Genomic DNA, 23803 nt, shown 5'->3' on the forward strand with positions numbered 1-23803 from the left:
GCCTTGTCTCCATCGCGGCCATCCATTTATTTCCCCTTTACCCACTCCAACACTGGCCTTTCCAATCTAAGGCACTACACATTTTAAGCAGTCAATTTTATCCTCTGGTGTTGATTTCTGGGTAAGACCCTTTGTTCAAGATCATGGTTAATTTCCTGACTGCTGAAATAGTTTCTTATCTTTTTACTCAGAAGAGAAAATGTTGCATTTCCAGGATAAAGTAGAAGCCTCCTCTGCCTGTTACAAATCCATTTCCTGATTAATATGGCTAATTAAAATAATTGTACCTCCTTTTCACTGTTCATAGCAAAACAATATACTTTGTCCAGAAAGTGAACAAGGATGTTGATGTGAAGGGTTTATTGAAATGACAGGCATCCAACCTCCGGTCTAATTCTTACTAAGTCTATCCTACAAATCTTAAAGCATAAAACATAAAAAAATTCACAACTTAAGGTTAAGAAAAGGACACTATTTAATTTCTAAAAAAGCATTTCCCAACATTAAAAAAGCCACCACAAACAGATAGGTTACAGATTGTATTCTAATTAGCCTGTAAATACTCAAATACTCACATACTGACAGGCTGCATTGCGTAACTTCTTCAAGAATTACTTTCAGTCAGAATAATTAAATTTCAATCCAAATGTCATTCCCAATAAAATCCTCACCAGAAAAAGGCAGCTAACAATATATTTAATTTTGCCCATCGAGATAAACAGTTTTGATACTCCTGAAAGAAGAAAAGTCACAAGGCTGTTCTCCTAGCAGACATCTTTAAACAATTGCTTCTCTCACGTTTCAATAAGGTTGCCACTGTAACAGTGGGCTCTTTCCACATTCCACATAGCTGAAGTAGTTTTGGCCTTGGATGTGTTCTTCCCTATAAAGGCCACGACTGTAGGAGCAGCACCTTTCACAATCCAAGTGTGATGATATTGAAGGAGAATGAGACTTGTAGTCACTGAGGATGAGAGAAAATTGAGTCAGTCAAGTCTCAAAGTGAAAGGAAGGCAGGGAAATGTGGAAAAGGCGGAGTGGCTCATTTCCTTAATTTACAACCAGGCTGGTAGAGAGTGAATCCTGATGAGTGGCAAGGTCGAAGAGGCCCCAGGGCAGAAGACCGAAAAAATTCCCGACTAATTGGAACAGAGATAACACATCTGCGGCTGAGGCAGAGGGAGCACCTAGGCCTCTCTTAAGGTAATTGGTTTACAGCCATGAAGGAGGAGGTCCAAGGAATGTAGAAAATGAATGATGGGTTATGTGAGAGAGCACTTTTTTCCTAAGAGAAGTTCAGGATGGATTGAATGGTACCAAACGTAGCATGGTAACAAAGAAGGAGGTGGTGTTAGCTCCCCTTACTTCAGCTTGGTAGTGTTTCTTGATTTCTTGGGAAGTAGATGTTTTATTTAACTAATGCAACTCCATGAACATGTCTTTACGCTAATGCTTAAGTAAACAATGTGTTTCTATGAAACTATATTTTCTTAATAACATATAATTATAAAAATTCTAACTGAGGACTAGTGTCTGGGACTGTAGCGAACAGCCCTGCCCTCACCTGCCCGTCACAGCTGAACAGTGGAGGGGGGAGGGGGCTGGATATAAAGGCTGGTGTATGGAGCAAGAAGGGAGATTCTGTGAGTGAGAGACAGTGTAAAACTTAAATGTGAACTTAGAGTGAGTTAGAGATCTGTAAGGAAGCTGAATGGAACAGAGAGTTGATAGAGCTTTAAAGTTAAAGTAAAACTGATTCAGATTCAAGTGATTAGCAACCTGTGATTTACCTACTGTATATTAATCTGATGTTAACCTCCCTGATCAAATAAATAAGTTAAGTTTCAAAAGTACACATGTCTCCTTGAGTGAATGGTATTAAGACAGCAATACCTGGTGGCAGCGAAGGAAGAAGAGCGAGAACCTTGTGAAGGCCTGGGGGAATAAGGGCTTCAGAGGGGATCACTACATAAGTGGTGATCAGCGGCGGGATTTGAATTTAATCCAGTAACGCCTAGAAACAGAAAGGTTCCCAGAGCAGAAAAATATAATTTAGTTAGGGAATCTGAGTGGAAGGAGTGGGTATCTTCCTAGGGCTTTTTCAAGGGGAAAAAGCTTAGTGGGAAGGCTCCTAAGCTCAGATTGGGGGGCTAAGATAGGGACAGGCTCTGAGGAAGCCATTTCTGGAAGGAGTTTACCTCAAGCAGGGAAGGGCCAGTTGGCTAGCTTGTCCTGAACTCAAAGGATGGAGTTCTAAGGGGACAAAGCGGAGACCAAGGGCAGAGAAGCTGAGTTGACTTAAAACAGCAAAAACTGGGAAGAGTTAAAGCTGATATTTTTGGTTATTTGATGCCTAGAAGCAGGGAGAGACACTTTGTCTCAGGAAGAAGGCCTGGCTGGGAGCCGGAGGCCTAAATACAGTATCTTAACAGTGGATGGTCGCTGGGGGAAGCAACTTCATTACAGACTCTAACTCACAGAAAAAAAAAGAGGGGAAAAGTGTACATTTTAAATTTTAGGCTTGTAAATTGAAGCAGAAGCCTACATAACTAAACATGCCTTCCACGTGGGGGGAAAAGGTGGCAGAGATGCCTCCTGAGGTGGCAGTTGGCTCAGATCAGGAGGGGGGAGATATTCAGGGAGCAATTACCTCAGAAGATTAAATGGATAACTTGAGGAGGAAAAACCTCATAGAATTTCAAAAATTTCAAAAATGGAAATTACAACTGGAATTGAAATTGAAAGCATTCGAAGATGAGCAGAAGGCCCGTCAAAGGTCCTCTGAGCAGAGAGGATGGCAATTAGAGTGGGAAAAGTCGAAGGCGGAACAGAGATCTGAGTTTAGGCAGATGGAGCTATACCTTAGGAAGAAATGGAAAATAGATGATGGGGCTGAGGAAAAAGTTTTACAGCCCAAAGCTGAAGCGGGAAAGGGTAATGATTTTGAAAGAAAGAAAAGGCCCAAAGATGTTCAGAAACTGGGAGAGGTCGCAGATTTAATTTCACACATTCAAAACCCGAACTTTTCTGAGGTAAAAGTGGGAAGAAAAACTTGGGAGGACAGCGAAAAGGTGCCCAAGGTTTACTTCAAGAACCGGCAGGCAAGTGGCAGCCATTTTGTGTGCAAGCCCTCAGATCGGAGCCATCCCAAATACAAGCACTGGGAAAGGAAGGGTGATAAGTCCCTTAGCCCAGAACAGAGAAATTCCAGAGTGTGTCTTGGATGTGGGGAGAAAGATTTACCCAAGCCTAAATCAGTGTATTGTGTGCAGCAAGACAAAGTTACCTCAGAGAATGGTGAAACAATAACTCATAATACAAATACAGCTAGGGCAGAGGGTCAGGAAGCTGCCTGTAGCTGAGATAGTCCATGGCTATCTTATAGGAACCAACCAGGAACTTTTTAAAAGTTCTGGAGACAGCATTGTCATAAATGAGACAAAATGTATGGCTTTGAAAGATTCTTGCTCTCAGGTCACGTTGTGTCATCCAGACATAATCCAGGGTGAAAGCCTGACAGTTAAAGGCATAGGTGCAGAACTGATTTCTATGCCAGTGGCTGAGGTGCCTATTAACTATCGAGGGTGGAAAGGATTATGGAGAATAGGCGTAGTTGTGAGACTGCCTTCGCCTTTAATTGGGAATGATCTCACTGAACATGTCAAAAGTGTTTTAGTACAGACTAGCACCAAGCAGGAAGAAATAGGCAAAGTAGAGGATAAGGGCGAAATTCGAACAGAGCTGGTGAGGGGAGAGAACACTTCAGCTGAATCAGTACCAATTAAGAGTCCCTAGAAAACACTTTTTAAAGGGAACAAAGTACAGATCCCGCGTTGGATCAATGTTTTAAGCCAGCTGGTGAAGTTCAGTTAATCCCTGAGAGTCCAGCAAGGTTATTCCCAGGAAAAGACCGTGTGGACAGGGAGGCCTGTGTGAATCCCAGTGGGGGAGGAGACACTCATCTCAAGCAAATGATTGTTCCTCTCATAGATCAAGTGGGGATAGAGGAGCAGGGGTACACGGGTACCACTGCAGCTCATGTGGACATGACAAATACAAACCAAGAAGTAGCACAAAACTTTTACTGCCTTGAAAGGGAAAAGCAGTTAAAAGAATCTGTCCAGAGGCGTGAAGGAGGACAGTCAAGGGGATTACAGTGATAAAACTGACATCAATCTATTTCATTTACCTGCCATTTCGAACTCAGTCCAACGCAGTGGTTTGGACATAGTTGGACTATTGCCCTGAGTTACCCTGAGGGGAAACAAAATCATTCTGAATATCACAGAATGTGCAACACGTTATCCCGAGGCAATTTCCCTGAGAAATATGGAGGCTCAGAATGCTCTGCTGAGGCAAATGGGTAGCAGGAAGTTTGCGTCTGAGATCCTCAAGCTTTTAAGAACCTATTTCCCTTCCAAGATGATGCAAACAACCTCCCTAGTGAATGAGGGAGATTACGTTGAACTGTTAAAGGGAAAGACAGGCAGGATAGTGGACTGGGTGAAAATGATCATGCGCTACTGTAGGAAGGAAAAGGTTGTCTTGCTGTCATTGAAAGGAGCAGACAGTGAAAGTCTCGAGTTATCTTATGGGGAAAGGAGGGGCGGACCCAAATACACCCCAGCAGAGGTCCAAATAAGTCATCTACTCTCCCCAGAACTACAAAAAGAAGCTAGAGACGTGCTTCTGAGGGGCAAGAAGGTTTTCTCCAACAAGCCTGAAGTAGCCAAGGGTGTAGTGCACAGGTTTGACACCGGGGATGCACACCCACAGGTGGTTACGCCTTATAGAGTATGATCCTATCTATCAAAACTTTGGGGCCAGAAAGCAAAGATTGTGCGAGATAAGAGGAGAAAGGCCCTGAGAAAACATGCATGGCCATATTGAGAAGGCAGAGGGGTGACCTATCGAAAGCTGACTAGGTTGAGATGTAGCCTAACCCCGCCAGTGGTGCAAAGGGCCAAAGAATTGAAAGTCAGGCTTCATCTTGCTAGGCCCTACCTAAAGGGTTTATCCAAGAGCATCACAAAAGCAGCTCCAGAGGGAAAGGAGAAACTCTGTAGAGCAGCTAAAATTACATGGAAGAAAGAGAGATGGAAGACTGCGCCGGTGGCTGACCGTGTATGGAGAGGTTCTGGGTGCCAGAGAGGCATCACCATCGCGGAGTGGTCCGGATTCGAGACAGGGGTCGCGCTGAGCCAGGCGGATGACTGCAAGGTCCTTCATCCTAGGTCGTTCCTGAGAGAGAAACTGCAGGTTGGCAAGGGATCGCAGCGGTCTGCAAGTCGTGAGTATCGTGAAGGTGCAGAGGGAGGTGGACTTCACCACATCTCAAGGTGCACAGGAGGATAGGACATTTCCTTTATGAACACTACCACTCCTCCACGACTACAGTTTTGGACTTTCGCCGGTTTTGAACTTTCAAAGAGGACAGTAACATGGTGTTGAGAGAGAACACTTATGTCATAGAACTGGAACTGAGAAAAATTAAGGTGGACGAAAAAGAGTATTAATGTGGCAGACGCCCTGGCTATGCGTGCCAAAAACCTATGAAGAAGGGAATGGACTTGGTAAATGTAGAAAAAGTGTTAAAATGTTTAATTGCACCTGGTTAAATATTATATGCTGTGTATCCTATGAAAACAAAAAAAATGTATGTAAGTATTTTAAGTGTTATGTCATTTTGTTGTGTAAGCACCTGTGTAGGTGACTGAAGTGGTGAGTAATGTAATTGAACTAGTAATGGAATTACCAAGGTAATGTATAGCTTGCATATAAGTTGTTTAAATATTACTTATATTCAGAGGTGGTGTTGAATGCAATGTTGTGTAGTGCACTGGTCCCCAGCCTTGGGTCTCCAGATATTCTTGGACTTCAACTCCCAGAATTCCTGGCCAGCAGAGATGGTGCTGAAGGCTTCTGGGAGTTGTAGTCCAAGAACATCTGGAGGCCCAAGGTTGGGGACTACTGGTTTAGTGGATGGTTTACTACTGCAAAGCTCCTCGTTGTTCACGAGGGTAAAGCACTATAGCTTTTACCCCATGAAACAACTTTTTAAGGGGGGAGGTATGTAGTGAACAGCCCTGCCCTCACCTGCCCGTCACAGCTGAACAGTGGAGTAGGAGCCAATGAGAGGACGGAAGGTGGAGCCAAGGGCGGAGTGGGCTGGATATAAAGGCTGGTGTATGGAGCAAGAAGGGAGATTCTGTGAGAGAGAGCCGGTGTCAAACTTAAATGTGACCTTAGAGTGAGTTAGAGATCTGTAAGGAAGCTGAATGGAACAGAGAGTTGATAGAGCTTTAAAGATTAAGTAAAACTGATTCAGATTCTAGTGATTAGCAAACTGTGATTTACCTACTGTATATTAATCTGATGTTAACCTCCCTGATCAAATAAATAAGTTTCAAAAGTACGCATGTCTCCTTGAGTGAATGGTATTGAGACAGCAATACCTGGTGGCAGCGAAGGAAGAAGAGCGAGAACCTTGTGAAGGCTTGGGGGAATAAGGGCTTCAGAGGGGATCGCTACAGGGACCAGGAAGATTTGGCTAAATCCAGAAGAGTGGAAAAGGTCATTGATTAGCTACCATAGAGAAGTCCTCTTTAAGTGAGCTGTTGTGAGTTCTATAAATCACAAAGCCCATGTTGAAGTACTTGCAAAGTCTTGAGTAAAGTGTTCTTTAAGGGTCAGGCTTGTTCAAGGCACATATGCTATGCACTGGTGAGGTTTGAGGACTTGACTCAGTAGAAAGCAGTAGATTTGTTGCCTGTGGAACTCTGCCCGAATGCCATATGCTTCTTAGGGAGACTTCAGCATCACACCAAGTATTCATATGGTTTCTCCCCAGTGTGTTAATCTATTTCATTTGACCCGCATACATTCCCTGGATTGTTGTGCTCCTTCTGTGAATTTTTCCATGTCAACAACTCTTATGACTTGGAAGCTCTCCCCACATTCCATGCATTTCTATGGTTTCTCCCCAGTGTGAGTTCTTTGGTGGGAACTCAGGTTAACTCTCTCACTGAAGCTCTTTCCACATTCCATGCATTTATATGGTTTCTCCCCAGTGTGAGTCCTTTGATGTGAATTCATCTGACTGCTCTGACTGAAGCTCTTTCCACATTCCATGCATTTATATGGTTTCTCCCCAGTGTGAGTTCTTTGATGGGAACTGAGGACAGTGCTCTGTCTGAAGCTCCTCCCACATTCCATGCATTTATATGGTTTCTCCCCAGTATGAATTCTTTGATGGGAACTGAGGCCACTGCTCTGACTGAAGCTCTTTCCGCATTCCATGCATTTATATGGTTTCTCCCCCGTGTGACTTCTTTCATGGGAAGTCAATTCATCTCTCCGACTGAAGTTCTTTCCACATTCCATGCATTTATATGGTTTCTCCCCAGTGTGAGTTCTTTGATGGGAACTCAGGTGACCTCTCTGACTGAAGCTCTTCCCACATTCCATGCAATTATATGGTTTCTCCCCAGTGTGAGTTCTTTGATGGGAACTGAGGACAGTGCTCTGACTGAAGCTCTTCCCACATTCCATGCATTTATATGGTTTCTCCCCTGTGTGAATTCTTAGATGTAAACTCAGATGACTGCTACAACTGAAGCTCTTTCCACATTCCATGCATTTATATGGTTTCTCCCCAGTGTGAGTTCTTTGATGGGAACTCAGGTTAACTCCCTGAATAAAACTCTTCCCACATTCCATGCATTTATATGGTTTCTCCCCAGTGTGAATTCTTTGATGGGAACTCAGGTTACCGCTGCGACTGAAGCTCTTCCCACATTCCATGCATTTATATGGTTTCTCCCCAGTGTGAGTTCTTTGATGGGAACTGAGGTTAACGCTCTGACTGAAGCTCTTTCCACATTCCATGCATTTATATGGTTTTTCCCCTGTGTGCGTTCTTTGATGGGAATAGAGGTTACTTCTGTGACTGAAACTCTTTCCACACTGTTGGCATTTGTATTGTCTCTCGATTCTCAGGGGTTTTTCACATGATGTACAATCACTGTGCATCGTGATGCTCTTTCCTTTTTTTATGAACAGATGTCCTTTTTTCTTCTTGATTTTTTTATGTCATCAGAAGTGCATCAACATTAATAGCAGCAAAAGCTGGAGTTTTCTTTACCTCTCTTTTTTCTGACTTCCCTTCTTCCCTTTTCCTCCCTTTACATAGATAGAATTTCTTTGGTGCTCCACACTTGGGTTTTGTTTTCAATGAAAGAATGAGTGGCTCCATAGAATTCCCATTGTCCTCTTCATCACCTGATGGAGAGAACAAAAGAGATCAAAGAGGAGTGCAATGTAAAATACAAAGACCTTACTTGCTTGGAGGAGTTCAAATCCCCAGGGCCAGATGAACTGCATCCAAGGATATTGAAGGAGCTTTCTGAAGACTTCCAAAGAACAGCAAGGAGAGACAAGAGGGCCTTCTTAAATGAACAGTGCAAAGAAATATAGGAAAATAAGAGAAAGGGATAAACCAGAGATCTGTTCAAGAAAACTGGAGATATTAAAGGAAACTTTTGTTCAAAGATGGACATGAAAAAACCACTGGGATAGTCAGGTAAAATCTAAACCAAATCTCTTATTAATACACAGTGGAAGCAAAGAACAGATTTAAGGAACTCAATTTGGTGGACAGAGTGCCTGAAGAACTATGGTTGGAGGCTCGTAACATTGTACAAGGGGCAGCAACAAAAACCACTTTAGATCTTCTAAACTGCTAGCATGCTACAAAGAGTCGGAGACGACTTGACAACATGTCCCATAGCAATTCAAAACCCAGCCGGACTCCCTAAACATCCGATGGGGGTTGAAGCAGAGATCCACCCCTATTGGACTCGGGGATGATCAACTCTACGCAGCCCAGAGTGGTCAACCCTACGTAGCCTTCCCCTGATGTACCCAGTGGTTCCAGCCTCAACAATGGCTGCATCAATTTTGACCCAAACAGTTCACTTGATCAGCTGACTGAAATGAACTGACGGTCAACAAAGCCCCAGCCCTCAGCAGTGAAACTGTTATCCTGGAATATAGCTGACTGGGCAGCCAAGAATCGGGATCATAGTTTTGTGTTTATTGTCATTAATGTTTACCTTCCCCCTTCTCCCAACAAAGCCTCGCTATGCCTCCTTTAGGAGTGTCTGACTACATACCTTGAGCATCTTGAATTTTGTTTTATTTATTTATTTATTTATTTTGTTTATATCCCGCCTATCTAGCCAACTCAGGGCCACTCTAGGCGGCTAACAATCATCAAATAATTAAACTATACATATAAGGAACAACAAATAATAAAAACTTTAAAAATAAAAACCAAATAGAGAGAAAAGAAGGCTGTGGAAGGCTGGACTGGAGGAATCCCAAGCTGGAATTAAGATCGCCGGAAGAAACATAAACAATCTCAGATATGCAGATGATACCACTCTGCTGGCAGAAAGTGAGGAGGAATTAAAGAACCTTGTAATGAGGGTGAAAGAGGAGAGTGCAAAAAACGGCCTGAAACTCAACATCAAAAAAACTAAGATAATGGCCACTGGTCCCATCACTTCCTGGGAAATAGAAGGGGAAATAGAAGTGACAGCTTTTATTTTCCTTCGCTCCATGATCACTGCAGATGGAGACAGCAGCCACGAAATTAAAAGACGCCTGCTTCTTGGGAGGAAAGCAATGACAAACCTAGACAGCATCTTAAAAAGCAGAGATATCACCTTGCCAACAAAAGTCCGAATAGTCAAAGCTATGGTTTTTCCTGTTGTGATGTATGGAAGTGAGAGCTGGACCATAAAGAAAGCAGACCGCCGAAGTATTGATGCCTTTGAATTGTGGTGCTGGAGGAGACTCTTGAGATTCCCCTGGACTGCAAGGAGATCAAACCTATCCATTCTGAAGGAAATCAACCCTGAGTGTTCACTGGAAGGACAGATCCTGAAGATGAGGCTCCAGTACTTTGGCCATCTGATGAGAAGAGAAGACTCCTTGGAAAAGACCTTCATGTTAGGAAAGTGTGAGGGCAAGAGGAGAAGGGGACGACCGAGGATGAGATGGCTAGACAGTGTCTGCGAAGCAACCAACATGAAACTGACAGAACTCCGGGAGGCAGTGGAAGATAGGAGGGCCTGGCGTGCTCTGGTCCATGGGGTCACGAAGAGTCGGACACGACTAAATGACTAAACGAAACGAAAGAGAGAAAAAGAAAGGAAAATCAGGGAATGTCTGGAGGAAAGGCCTGCCGAAACAGCCATGTCTTTAATTGCTTCTTAAAGATACCCAGCGAGGGAGCCCCGCAAATCCCAGGAGGTAGATTGTTCCAGAGGCGAGGAGCCAGTGCCGAGAAGGCCCAATTTCTTGTCTTCTCCTTCCGGGCCTCCCTTGGCGTTAGGCTCCTCAGCCTCACCTCTTGGCTCGCTCGAGTGACACGGGTAGAACTTGGTGGGAGTAGGCGTTCCGCCAGATATCGAGGCCCTAAACCGTTTAGGGCTTTGTACGTAAACGTCAACACTTTGAAGTCGATGCGAAATCGGATGGGCAGCCAATGCAATGCGGCCAGAGTGGGCGAGATATGTTGGAATTTTCTCACTCTGGCCGCCGCATTCTGCACCACCTGTAGTTTCCACAGCAGCTTCAAAGGAAGCCCCACATAGAGCGCATTACAGTGGTCTAATCTTGAGATTACGAGCGCATGCACCAAGGTGGTGAGCGCCCCCACATCAAGGTAGGGACGCAGCTGGGCTATCCGCCTAAGATGAAAAAAGGCGGAGCGGACCACCGACGCCACCTGTGATTCCATGGTGAGTGCCGGGTCCAGATGGATCCCCAAATTGCAGACCCCATCCTTGGCGGGCAGTCACCCCCTCCAAAAGAGAGAGAGTTTCCCAAATCCCCAACTGTGGGAGGGCCCACCCTCAGTACCTCCGTCTTGTCCGGGTTCAGCCTCAGCCCGTTCTCCTACATCCATTGCAGTACAGTCCCCAGGCAGCGCTGAAGGGACAGGACGGCATCTCCTGCGGAGGATGGAAAGGAGATGTAGAGCTGAGTATCATCAGCGTACTGATGACACCGAGCTCCACACCCCCTGATGACCCCACCCAGCGGCCTCATGTAGATGTTAAATAGCATTGGGGAGATAATCGACCCTGTGGAACCCCACAATTGAGGCTCCACGGGGCCGAGACACTCTCCCTAAGCTGCACTCTCTGGGGACGGTCCTCCAAGAAGGAACGGAGCCAGGCCAAAGCCAGGCCACCTATTCCCAGCTCGGAGAGCCTCCCCAGGAGGATACCGTGGTCAATGGTATCAGAGGCCGCTGAGATGTCAAGGAGAACCAACAGAGACACTTTGCCCCTGTCGGCCTCCCTCAGTAGGTCATCACACAGGGTGACCAATGCCGTTTCTGTACCATGGTGCGGCCTGAAACCCGACTGAAATGGATCCAGGGCATCTGCTTCATCCAGGAGCGCTTGAAGCTGATCGGCCACCACCCTCTCGACCACCTTGCTTAAGAAAGAAATGTTGGCGACGGGTCTATAACTGCCAATTTCATCCGCCGCCAAATTGGGTTTCTTCCTAATGGGCCTAATGAGCGCGTCCTTCAGGGCAGATGGGAATTTGCCCTCAAGGAGAGACCCATTAATTATTACCGTGGCCCATCTCTTTCCCACGACAGACATTATTCTACTTGGAGACTTCAATGCTAGAATTGGGAAAGACGACTGGGACCTCTTGGAAGCCTTGAATCTAGACCCTAATGTTCCTCTCCCCTGGTTTTTAGGTCTGGCAGGATCACTAAAGATGCTCACATCAACCAGGCTGGCATCCAATTTACTAAGTTCTGTATCCAATTCAGCAAATTAGTGCTAAATGGCTCCTCTGTCGGGGACTCCCCAGGGGAAATTACTTTTGCATCAACCCGAGGCTGCAGTGTTTTGGATTACATTTTAATTCCCCCATCCTTTAAAGATAACTTAAAGCACTTTTATATTGATAATCGTTCCGAGAGTGACCACTTCCCCATGGTTTTTATATTTGATAATCCATCACCCCCCGATGATAACTCAGTCCGCGAAATAGTACATATGCCTGCTGGGTCTATTCCCAGATTAAACTGGACACGCAATCTTGCTATGAAAACCCAACTAATAACCACTGAGCAAGCACTTGAGAATTTATGTTTTACCCTTATGTTTTCTTCAAACCCCAAGGAAGTCATCCTCTCTTATGATAATCTTGTTATTAATCTTATTTCCCTCCTCAACCCCTCCTCACCTATGGTTCCCAAAAGCGATTCCAAATATAACCCTTGGCACAACAAAGAATGTCTTCGCTTAAAGTCCACCCTACGCTCCATTTCCCATTGTTATAGGAGCCAAAATAAGCCAGGCTTATTAAAAGATTACTTTGTCGTCAAACACCAGTTGTCAGATATGGTCAAGGCTAAGAAGCTCCAGCTCGCCAGGACCCAATGGGAGCGCTTGATTGAAGCTTCCAGGTCCAACGATAGCGGGAAATTTTGGGCTTTAATCTCCAGGGATCTACAGGGGATACCTCATCAACCAATAACAATTCCTCCTCAGATCTGGTTCTCATACTTTATAAACCTTTTTAGTAGCGACAGGGCAATTCTCTCCACTGACCTTGAATCTGATATCGGTAAATACCCTGAGTGGCCACCAGTATCTCCTGAGGACATTATCACCTCGATTTTGCAACTTAAATCCAAAAAGGGCCCTGGCCCTGACGCAGTCATCCCAGAACTACTGAAGTTCCATCCAGATTGGTGGGCTCCTCCTCTAGCTGCCCTGTTTACCAGAATAAATAGCACTGGAATAATGCCCAAGACATGGACCAACACCATCGTTGTTCCTATATACAAAAAAGGCAATCCTTCATTTCCCAAGAACTATCGGCCGAGTAGCCTTTTATCGGTTATCGGCAAATTTTATGCTAAATTTCTTTTAGCGAGGCTGGCTGACAACGTCCAGCATATTAGGCCCAGAACAAATAGGGTTTTGTCATGGCAAGACCATCCTCAACCACTGTGTTCTATTAACACATTTAGCCTCTAAATACAGTGGGAAATCAGGAAATAAACTCTTTGCTGCCTTCTTAGATCTCAAGGCAGCATTTGATTCAATCTCGAGAGAGTTGCTTTGGGTTAAGCTAGCCAAGATGAACATGGACCCCAGACTGCTCTCCTTGATTAAAAACCTGTATACACGCACCAGCTGCCAAGTTAGGTACAATCTTCATGGGAATTTAACCCCGGAAATTCCAATTAGCAAGGGTGTGAAACAGGGCTGTACTCCTGCCACAACACTTTTTATCCTATTTTTAAACGATTTAGCCCCAGCTCTACATGCAATCAATGGACAAGCCCCTAAACTTGCCCACCGCCACGTTCCCATCTTATTATATGTGGACGACGCAGTCCTACTGTCATGCTCACAAATTGGACTGAGGCGTTTATTACGACAAGCCACGACTTATCTTAATGCCAACGAGTTAACCCTGAACTATGAGAAAACAAAATCTCAGTTTTCTCTAAATCTTGGAAACAATTATCATGGTCAATACAGGGAAACTCCCTTGAGCAGGTCAAAACCGTGAAATATCTAGGGATTAATTTTTCCTATAACGGTAGCTGGACAACCTATCGTAAACGTGCTATATCAGTGGCAAGAACTAGTGCCTTGGCCATTGCCCCTTTTTTAATTTAAAAGATAACCGATATGTCCCTATGGCGTTAAGAGCTTTTAAAGTGAAATCCAGCCTCCAGCTCTTATAAGGTGTCCCCATATGGATCGATGCCTTCGACCATACCACCGATGGCTTACAATCCCTTTTCTTGAGGAAAATACTCGGACTACCAAATTGTGTCCCCTATGCTGCAATATGCATGGAAACTGGATCATTACTGCTACAAACCCGTGCCTGATTCTCAAACGTTAACTTCCGGCTTCGCCTTTTATTCAACTCTGACCAGAACTCCCTCACCTTTTCGATGCTGATGGATCATGCATCTAAATGGTTAACTGTGATCCAGAAGAAAATCATTTCCCTAGGAATTTCCCTGGATGCTTTATATCTGTCCTCTGCCTCGGCAATATTCCATTCAATCAAATGTAGACTACTAGATGTCCAACTGCAACATCTGACCGAGGCAGCTCGGAAAACCTGTTCTCCTAGTCATCTGGGTCTATACCAGAATTCTTGGCTTCTAGCTTCTTATTTCTCTCACCTGACTGATCCTCAACTAAGAAGAGCTTTTATGCTGGCCAGATTCAATGCACTCCCCTCGGCCGTTCTATCTGGAAGATTCTGTGGAACCCCATACATCCATAAACGATGCCCTTGCAGCCTGGGAGCTATTGAAACAGTTCATCATGTTCTCTTGGACTGTCCTTTCTATAACAGTTCCCGAGCTAGATTTCTTGAGCCACTGCTCCATGACTTTCAAGATCTTTCTAATAATGCCAAAGTTTGCTTTTTAGTCCACGGGGAAAACAAGTATGTTACTACTCATGTGTGGTCAGCTCCCCTCTCAGGCCCTCCTTTAGATAACAGAAGAAGAAAATAATCAGTAAAGAGGCTTCTTGGTCAAAGAAAAGAGCATTAAAGCTCCTTTGAACATCCGTCTGTCTGTCCTTTCTTCCAAGAGCCAAAAAAAGAGAGAAAAGATAATAGAAAGGTAGGGATGAAAAGAGCAAGAGGGAGAACGGAAAGAAAGAGAATGAAGGATGATCCACCTCGGGTCTTTCGTCCTCCTAGTGCAGGCGTGGGCAATTAATTTGTATAAGGGGGGGCCACATGATTGAACTGTGTCCGGGGGGTGGGCGAACCAACTTTAATTAAAAATAAAATGAAACAGTGATGTTATGATTGTTTTTATTTTAAACTTGTTAACCTTCACAAATACTAAAGAGGTTTTTTTTGCAGTATGTTAAAGATAAGCTACTGATCAACTTTAGACAAAAAGCTATAAATGGTTTTGATGTTCAAAAAAATGTCCGCGGGCCAGACAGGAGTGGCTTGCAGGCCGTATGTGGTAGGGATGAAAAGAACAAGAGGGGGAAAGGAAAGAAAGAGGACAAAGGATGAGGCTGCCTCTGGTCCTCCCCTCCCCCCCACCTCCTCCCCGAGACCTGGCCCTGATCCTGGCCGCCTTCCTTGCCCCCCCCTTTGCCCAAGCGATGGGGGGGACGAGGAATCTTTCCCGGTGGGGGGGATATCAACCCCGTCTGAATATTCCTCCCCCCCTGCAAAGGAGGAGAGCTTGCAAGGGGGGGGAAGAAGGTGGAAGCCCCCCCTTGCAAGCCAGAGCCTGCCATGCAAACCAAGTGAGAAACCGGTTTGCGATCTGGATTGCCCGGTGGAGACCCCCCTCCCCTCTCCTTGGGGGGTCCCCTTATTCTCCTTCTCCCCCCCTCGCCTCCCCAAGGAATGGAAGCAAGCGGGGAAACTCACGAGAGGGAGTCCTCCTTCTTTGGGAAGAGCGTCCGCCCTGAGACCATAGAGGTGGCGGGGGAGGGAAAGAGGGGCCAGGAGGAGAGATTCCCCTCTTCCGGTTCCTGATGACAGTTTCTCATCCGTCTGTCTTTCCTGTCTTCCAAGAGCCGAAAAAAGATGATGAAAAGAACAAGAGGCAGAAAGGAAAGAAGGAGGACGAGGGTGGAGCTGCCTCTGGTCCTTCCCCCGTCCACTCTTTCTTCTCCTCCCCCCCTGAAACCCCCCCCACTCTTCATCACCCCTCCTCTTCTTCCCTCCCCAGGCTTGCTTTCCTGCCCTCCTGATTTTGGCTTCCAAAGTAAACAGGGCAGGCATGGGGTCGGGGGGGGGAGGGAGCCCCGGCACAGCCAGATGACGCCCCCCCTCTTCTCCCCCAAAGCCCCATTTCTGCGACCCCCTCCTGTCTCCCCTTTGCAGACCCCTCCCTCCCCCTCCCTGCACCCCCCAGGAAAGGGGGCCTTAAAGTAACTTTTCTAAACCTGGGCAAAACGGGGGGGGGGGTTTTGAGGCTGGGGGCGGTGCCTGGAAGAAAGAGAAATTGGGGGGAGGCTCTTTTTTGTTTTGTTTCTTAAAAGTATCCCTGCAACCCCTTAGCCCCCCCCTCCTGTCCCGGTCCTTCAGCCGCCACCCCCGATTTCTCACATCCTTGCACGTCCTCTGGTGGGAAAACTCGCGAGGAAATCGCCCCTCCCCCCCTTGCAAAGCAGCCAGCTTTGCCCGGAGATACTAGAGGTGGGGGGGCAGGAGGAGGCAGGAGCCCAGTCTCCCACCTCCGGTTCCCCTTGGACGCAGCGCAAAGAGCAGCTCCCCCTATTCCCCCACCCCTTTGAGAGCTCTTGGTTTTTCCTCTTTTCCAGAATGGAAAGAAGGGCGGGGGGAGGGGGCGGAGCCTCAAATGGGGCAGAAACGGGAGAGGGGAGACCCTCGGGGGGGGGGGGGACCGAGAGCCTCTTTATTCCTGCCCCTCAGGGCCAGTATTAGGGGAAGGTATAATATCTGGAAGAAATCTTTTTTTGATTGGCTAAAGAATAAAATGTTATATTAGGAAGACCTAACCCTGTCTAGTTTACAGTGGTGCCGTTCCGGATTAACCGTCGCTATGGGGAAACATCGCTATACGGAACGGAAAAACCCTTTGGAACGCATTAAACTTAGTTTAATGCATTCCAATGGAGCCCAAACTCACCGTTCAGCGAAGTTTCCCCATCCGGCTGCCATTTTCATGCCCTCGGTAAGCGAGAGCACAGCGCGAAAGTGCTGCGCGCGGCCATTTTGGGCGTCTGGCGGCCATTTTGGAACCACTGAAGAGCTGTTTTTTAAAAATCGCTATGCGAAAATCGGTAAGCGAAACGCTTACCGATCGTTGCAAAGCGATTTTTGTCCATTTAGAACATCGGTATGCGATCGCATTAGCGATCGCATAATCCGCATCGCTATGCGGATTCATCGTTAAATGGTGCGCTCATTATGCGAGGCACCACTGTAATCAATTTTTTATAATGGCTCTTTTGTTGTCATTACAAAATAATTCCTCATATTCAACGATTCTTGTCGATATTGGCAGGATAAATCAATGTTCCTGTATTCCTTTAATTTATTTTGGACTTCTAGTATCAATTTATCATTTGTTCTTGTTTAAAAAAATTCTTGTCATTTTTATATTCTTGTAAATGTCCAATATTTTTCATTATCTTACTATGAAAATTTTTTCCTTGATCAGTGCCTTCTTCTCATTATTACAATACAACATCATTTATGATTTATTCCAGTTTCTTAATAGACCCTTTATTTCCCCATTTTCTTCCAAATGAGCATTTATACAATGCTTAACCTTAGATGGGTCCTCTATTGTTAACAAAGCAGGCTCAGCAAATAAATTAATCACAGACCTAACACTTTGGCCAGCATCCTGTATTTCATTAATTAAGAAATCGAGTTGCCTCTCCTGATAGCATTTACCAAGAATTCTATAAACAAATCATGTAATAACAGAGAAAAAGCAGGTATCCTTACCATGTAGACCCTTTACGGACTTCTTGTTTCCTCAGGATTGCTGCTTCTACAGCAAAAGTTGGCACTTTTTGAGTTAAATGGGGGTTATCCCCTTGCAATAAATAAATAAAATTCCTCTCATCAGCCCAAACCCTCAAACACTCCAGATAGGGTGTGACATAAAGTTTTCTGATGTGACCAGGTAATAGATAATGTGCCAGATCTTCAACTTTTGCTGTCCCACAAATACACCATCTATCCTGCATGGGAATGCCCTGATATCGGCCTTGTAGCATCCTTGTCTCCATTAGCTCAAAACGGAGGCGGGTAAACACCTCACACAGATCTTTTTTCATTGGAAAGAGCATGTATTTTTCTACCAGAAAAATGGTTTTAGCGCTTGCTAGCCATTTCATAGATTGCCCTGAGGGTAAGGCCGCCATATCGGTTTCAGCTCCGAGGTCAGACACTCTTTGTTTGAATACAGCTAGCTACAAAACCAAGTTCTGCTCTAATGGCATAAGCAGGCAAACATCTTGGCAAGCCCAAGATTCCCTTATAAATTTGCTCTGAACTCTTTCAATGTTCTTACTAATACTCAGACCCCATATTTCTGCACCAAAGATGAGTGTCTCTTAAATACTTTTATAATTGGTTGGAGGGAGCCCTGGGTATTTATAATTAAGTAGCTTGTTCAGAGAGTTAGCTGCTAGTAAACCTTTTGTTTATTTCCCCTTTATCTGTTGGGAATAAGATCCTCTCACAGAGAAAACTGTGCCAAGATAATTATAGGTTCCAGTCTGTTCTAAATTTTTTGCCTCTATGAAACACGGTATGTTGTTTCCTTTTCTTTCCAAAGACAACAAATTTTGGTTTACTGTTATTAATGACTAAATCGTTAAGCTGACAATATGCACTGAACTTTCTCAGTTGCCTACACAGACCAACTGGTGGTGTTGATGTGTGAGAGCAATAATACCTGTTCCCCCTTCAAACCTGACACTTGTGACACTAAAAGGTCTCATGACACCAGGGAGGGAAAATGGCTACTTGGGCCCAATTTGGACATTCTCACTTAGGGATGTACTCACTTTTGTTGCCAGCGGTTTAGACATTAATAGCTGTGTGTTGCGTTATTTAGAGGCGACTGCACATTTACACTGTTATACAATCTGTATACTTACTGCTCTACATTGTAGCCAAGTGTCATTTCTTCAGTGTTGTCACATGAAAAGATATACAAAAATGTTTATGAAATGTGAGGGGTGTACTCACTTCTGTGATATACTGTAGATCTGTAAAGGTAACCTAGAAGTACAATCCTATCTTTTTCAGTAAGCCCGGTTTCCTACAGCACAATCACATCCTATTCCGATAGCAAACCTGGGAAGTCCTCCTCGTGGAAGGGCAGCTGGGAGTCCCTGAAGGAACGACCATAACAACCCCCCCCAAACCACAAATAATTTTCCCAGTAAAGTCTAACATTTGCTGTCTGGTTTTTCTAAAGGACAGGTAATTTGCCGAGACAGTGAAGGTTCTAATTCCCCAATACAGATAGATAGGTTAGTATGACTCAATGAAGCCAGCTGGCATTGTCAGAGGCTCAGAAAACATATTGTATTGAACTGGTCAAGTTGTCAAGTCCAACCTCCACAAACGATAAGCGGCACCTATATACTCCTGTTAAACAGGTATCCAGGAACATAGCTGGGCACTAATACTGTTGCAAACCTTTCCGTACATAATTGACGTACCATCTGCCAGATCAAAATGTTTCTGTCTGTTCTTTTAATGCTGCTCTTTTCATGTAATTTAATCATTTAGAAATATTGGATGCTATTTTTTATTCCTGCTTTCAGTTTACTTTCAGAGGTGATCCTGGTCAGTGGAAAAGCAGATCACGGAAGAGGGTGGCAGCCTGTGCTGGATGGGGAGCGAGATCTTCTGGATCCAGGCTAAAGAGGTCTCCACAAGGAAAAAGATTTCTGGAAATTTCTGGAAACAAGGAATCTCCAGGTAAGCATCCCTTTGCCACCTGGGCACAGATTGTGACTGATATTTCTAACCTGCCATTGTTTATAGAAGTGGCCAAACCTTCAAAGAAGGTCACCACCAATTAATCTCAAATAATCCAAGACCCACCAGTCAGCCTCAGAGCTGTTCTGCAATACGGGCTATTTGTTGGAGACAATGATCATGGAAGGGCAACATTCCCCTCAAGGCCAACCTGGACAAAATCACCATCTGCCCCAAACGGTGGCCTTTTCTGCTCTCGTCACGCCTGGTGTCCATCGCAGACATCATTTAATGGTGCCTGACGTAGCGATCGCTCCGTTGAGCGATGAAATCACTTAGCGATGGCCTTTTTGCCATCGCAAAAGCGATCGCTTTGTGATGGTCCCTATGGGGTTTTTTCACTTTGCGATGATTGAGGAGAAGCGATCATGGCAAAGTGACCCTTTTTTAACAGCTGACTGGCGATTTCAAAATGGCCGCCAGGAAAACAAAATGGCCACCCGCTGTGTTTCCTCGCTTTAGAGGCAGCGAAAATGGCTGCCCCATGGAGGATTTTTGCTTAAAGGTAAGTTTTTAAGCTCATAGGAACGCATTATTCGCATTTTAATGCGTTTAAAAGGGCTTTTTAAATATCGCTTAGCAATTTCATCGCTTAGCAACTTTTTTCCGGAATGGACTTGTCATGAATTTGATTATGAAAATAGAATAGAGTTGTATTTCATAGGATTTATTTCAGAGCTGCAACGAAAAAGCTAGAAATCTGCTTGTGTCCAGGTGCTAATTAGAGAGAAAAATGTACAAGGACAGTTCTTCTCCAGCTAAAGAAAAAAAAGTTAAGAAGAGCAAGCTGACCCTTATCTTATCTCAACTCCGATGGACAAGGACATAACTTCTTAATTTAAGAAAGATGGGCGAAGAGAGAAGGAAGGAGAAGGACGGAGAAGAGATGGAAGGGAGAGAGACGACACACCGAGAGAAATGCAGCTGACAGGACTTTATTTTGAGATTGCGTAAGAATGCTTATTTAAGATATAGTTAGACAGTTCATTATTTTCACTTTATAGAGGAAATGACTGGTGGCTGAGGCTGGGGGTTATTTTGGAAATAATTTGGAAATACTGAATGACGTTAAAATGAGCTTGTTGAAATGATATCTTTTGTAATAAAATATAAAAAGACAAATTGTCTGTAAGCTGTCTCCTTGTTTAGACCAAGCTACTGTAGTAAATTGGATATTTTAGAACTAGGATTGTTTTGATCTGGCCGCATTTACGCTACCAAATTAGGGTCCTAGATTAATGAAAGGAAGATTAGATCTTCCAGAGCTCCTAGACATTGTTTATTTAAAATCGGGACAGACTTGGGTGAAAGAGTGAGAAGTCGCCTAGAGCAAAATTACAGGACCCGATTTTTCTGGCAATAGGGACGGATCATTCTGAATCCCTCTCTGTCTCGTGTAAAGGCAGTTCTAAGGAATGCTTTTACCACAGGACTAATGTTACTAAGTGAGGCACCACTGTATTTCCCCATTACCTACTCCAACATCGGCCTTTCCAATCTAAGTCACTACACATTTTAAGCAGCCCATTTTATCCTCTGGTGTTGATTTCTGGAAAAGACCCTTTTTTCAAGATGGTGGTTAATTTTCTGACTCCTGAAATAGTTTCTTATCTTTTTACTCAGAAGAGAAAATGTTGCATTTCCAGGAAAAAGTCCCTCTACCTGTTACAAATCCATTTCTTGATTAATATGGTTAATAAAAATAATAGTCCCTCCTTTTCACTGTTCATAGCAAAACAATATACTTTGTCCAGAAAGTGAACAAGGATGTTGATGTGAAGGGTTTATTGAAATGGCAGGCATCCAACCTCCAGTCTAATTCTTATTAAGTCTATCCTACGAATCTTAAAGCATAAAACATAGAAACATTCACAAATTAAGGTTAAGAAAAGGACACTATTTAATTTCTAAAAAAGCATTTCCCAACATTAAAAAAGCCACCACAAACAGATAGGTTACAGATTGTATTCTAATTAGCTTATAAATGCTCAAATACTATCACAAAGACAGGCTGCATTGCGTAACTTCTTCAAGAATTACTTTCAGTCAGAATAATTAAATTTCAATCCAAATGTCATTCCCAATAAAATCCTCACCAGAAAAAGGCAGCTATCTAACAAAATATATAATTTTGTCCATCGAGATAACCAGTTTTGCTACTCCTGAAAGAAGAAAAGTCACAACGCTGTTCTTCTAGCAGACATCTTCAAACAGTTGCTTCTCTCACATTTAAGTAAGGTTGCCACTGGAACAGTGGGCTCTTTCCGCATTACACACAGCTGAAGTAGTTTTGGCCTTGGATGTGTTCTTCCCTGTAAAGGCCACGACTGTAGGACCAGCTCCTTCCACAATCCAAGTGTGATGATATTGAAGGAGAATGGGACTTGTAGTCACTGAGGATGAGAGAAAATCATGTCAGTCAGGTCTCAAAGTGAAAGGAAGGCATGGGAATGTGGAAAAGGCGGAGTGGCTCATTTCCTTAATTTACAACCAGGCTGGTAGAGAGTGAATCCTAATGAGAGGCAAGGTTGAAGAGGCCCCAAGGCGAAGACCCCAAAAATTCCCGACTAATTGGAATGGAGAAAACACACCTGCGGCTGACGCAGAGGGAGCACTTACGCCTCTCTTGAGTTAATTGGTTTACAGCCATGAAGGACGAGCCTCGTGGCGCAGTGGTTAAACCACTGTACTGCAGCCAAAACTGTGCTCATGACCTGGGGTTCAATCCCATGTAGCCGGCTCAAGGTTGACTCAGCCTTCTAGCCTTCCGAGGTCGGTAAAATGAGTACTGTACCCAGCTCGCTGGGGGGCAATGTGTAGCCTGCATAATTAACTTGTAAACCGCCCAGAGAGTGCTTGAAGCGCTATGGGGCGGTATATAAGCAGCACACTTTTAATTGGTTTACAGTCTTGCAGGAGGAGGTCCAAGGAATGTAGAAAAATGAGACGCCACTTTTTTCCTAAGAGAGGTTCATGATGGATTGAATGGTACAGAACGTAGCATGGTAACAAAGAAGGAGGTGATGTTAACTCCCCTTAGTTCAGCTTTGTAGTTTCTTAATTTCATGGGAAGCAGTTGTTTTATTTAACTAATGCAACTCCATGAACATGTCTTTACGCTAATGCTTAAGCAAACAATCTCTTTCTATGAAACCATATTTTCTTAATAACAAATAATTATAAAAATTCTAAATGAGGATTAGTGTCTGGGACCAGCAAGGTTTGGCTAAATCCAGATGAGTGGAAAAGGTCATTGATTAGCTACCATAGAGAAGTCCTCTTTAAGTGAGCTGTTGTGAGTTCTATGGAATCACAAAGACCATGTTGAAGTACTTGCAAAGTATTGAGTAAAGTGTTCTTTAAGGGTCAGGCTTGTTCAAGGCACATATGCTATGCACTGGTGAGGTTTGAGGACTTCACTCAGAAGAAAGCGGTAGATTCGTTGCATTTATATGGTTTATATGGTTTCTCCCCAGTGTGAGTTCCCACATTCCATGCATTTCTATGGTTTTTCCCCAGTATGATGTCTGTGATACGAGCAAAGGAGACTGCTGACACTGAGAACTTTTCCACATTCCATACACTTCTATGCTTTCCATTCCACGTGACTTCTTTGATGTAAAATAAGGCTACTGCTCAGACTGAAGTTCTTTCCACGTTGTATGAGACCTTTGATGGGAACTGAGGCTACTGCTCTGACTGAAGCTCTTTCTGCATTCCATGCATTTCTATGGTTTCTCCTCAGTGTGAGTTCTTTGATGTGAACTCAATTGACTTCTCCAAATGAAGCTCTTTCCACATTCAATGCATTTATATAGTTTCTCCCCATTGTGAGTTCTGACAGGTTTAGGATAAACCTGGAGGAATTGTTGAATACAATTTTGTACAATGAAATAAGTATTTGTAAGGATCAATGCTGTAAAAAGAAGGCTAGAATTTATACAGCTGAGTTAATTGTAAAAGCTGAGGAAGAAATCACACGATTGGATAACCCTGGGATAAAGCTAGCAGACCTAGCACACACACTTTGTTGTGTGAATTCATAGATGTGAATTCATCTGACTGCTGTGACTGAAGCTCTTTCCATTCCATGCATTTATATGGTTTCTCCCCAGTGTGAGTCCTTTGATGGGATCTGAGACCATTGCCCTGACTGAAGCTCTTTCCACATTCCATGCATTTATATGGTTTCTCCCCAGTGTGAGTTTTTTGA

General features: G+C 44.2%; 2 protein-coding genes and 1 pseudogene across 5 annotated transcripts in view; 1 reads left to right on the forward strand and 2 right to left on the reverse strand.

Moving 5' to 3' along the window:
- Window positions 1-23803, forward strand: part of LOC144587246 (uncharacterized) — a 139694-nt pseudogene that overhangs the window by 78195 nt on the left and 37696 nt on the right. The window lies entirely within an intron of this gene.
- The window catches only part of LOC144587268 (uncharacterized), a 91791-nt gene that overhangs the window by 51262 nt on the left and 16726 nt on the right, over window positions 1-23803 (reverse strand). The window lies entirely within an intron of this gene.
- LOC144587300 (uncharacterized) overlaps window positions 346-23803 on the reverse strand; it is a 32223-nt gene continuing 8765 nt past the window's right edge. The window contains exons 2-3 of the mRNA XM_078387375.1: window positions 11696-11702; window positions 346-7942 (exon numbers count right to left, since the gene is read on the reverse strand). Coding sequence (XP_078243501.1) covers window positions 6970-7942; window positions 11696-11702 — 980 coding nt within the window. The 3' untranslated portion in view covers window positions 346-6969. The remainder of the gene's footprint in view (window positions 7943-11695; window positions 11703-23803) is intronic.

The sequence above is a fragment of the Pogona vitticeps genome, chromosome 2 (assembly GCF_051106095.1).
Source record: "Pogona vitticeps strain Pit_001003342236 chromosome 2, PviZW2.1, whole genome shotgun sequence".
NCBI lineage: Eukaryota > Metazoa > Chordata > Lepidosauria > Squamata > Agamidae > Pogona > Pogona vitticeps.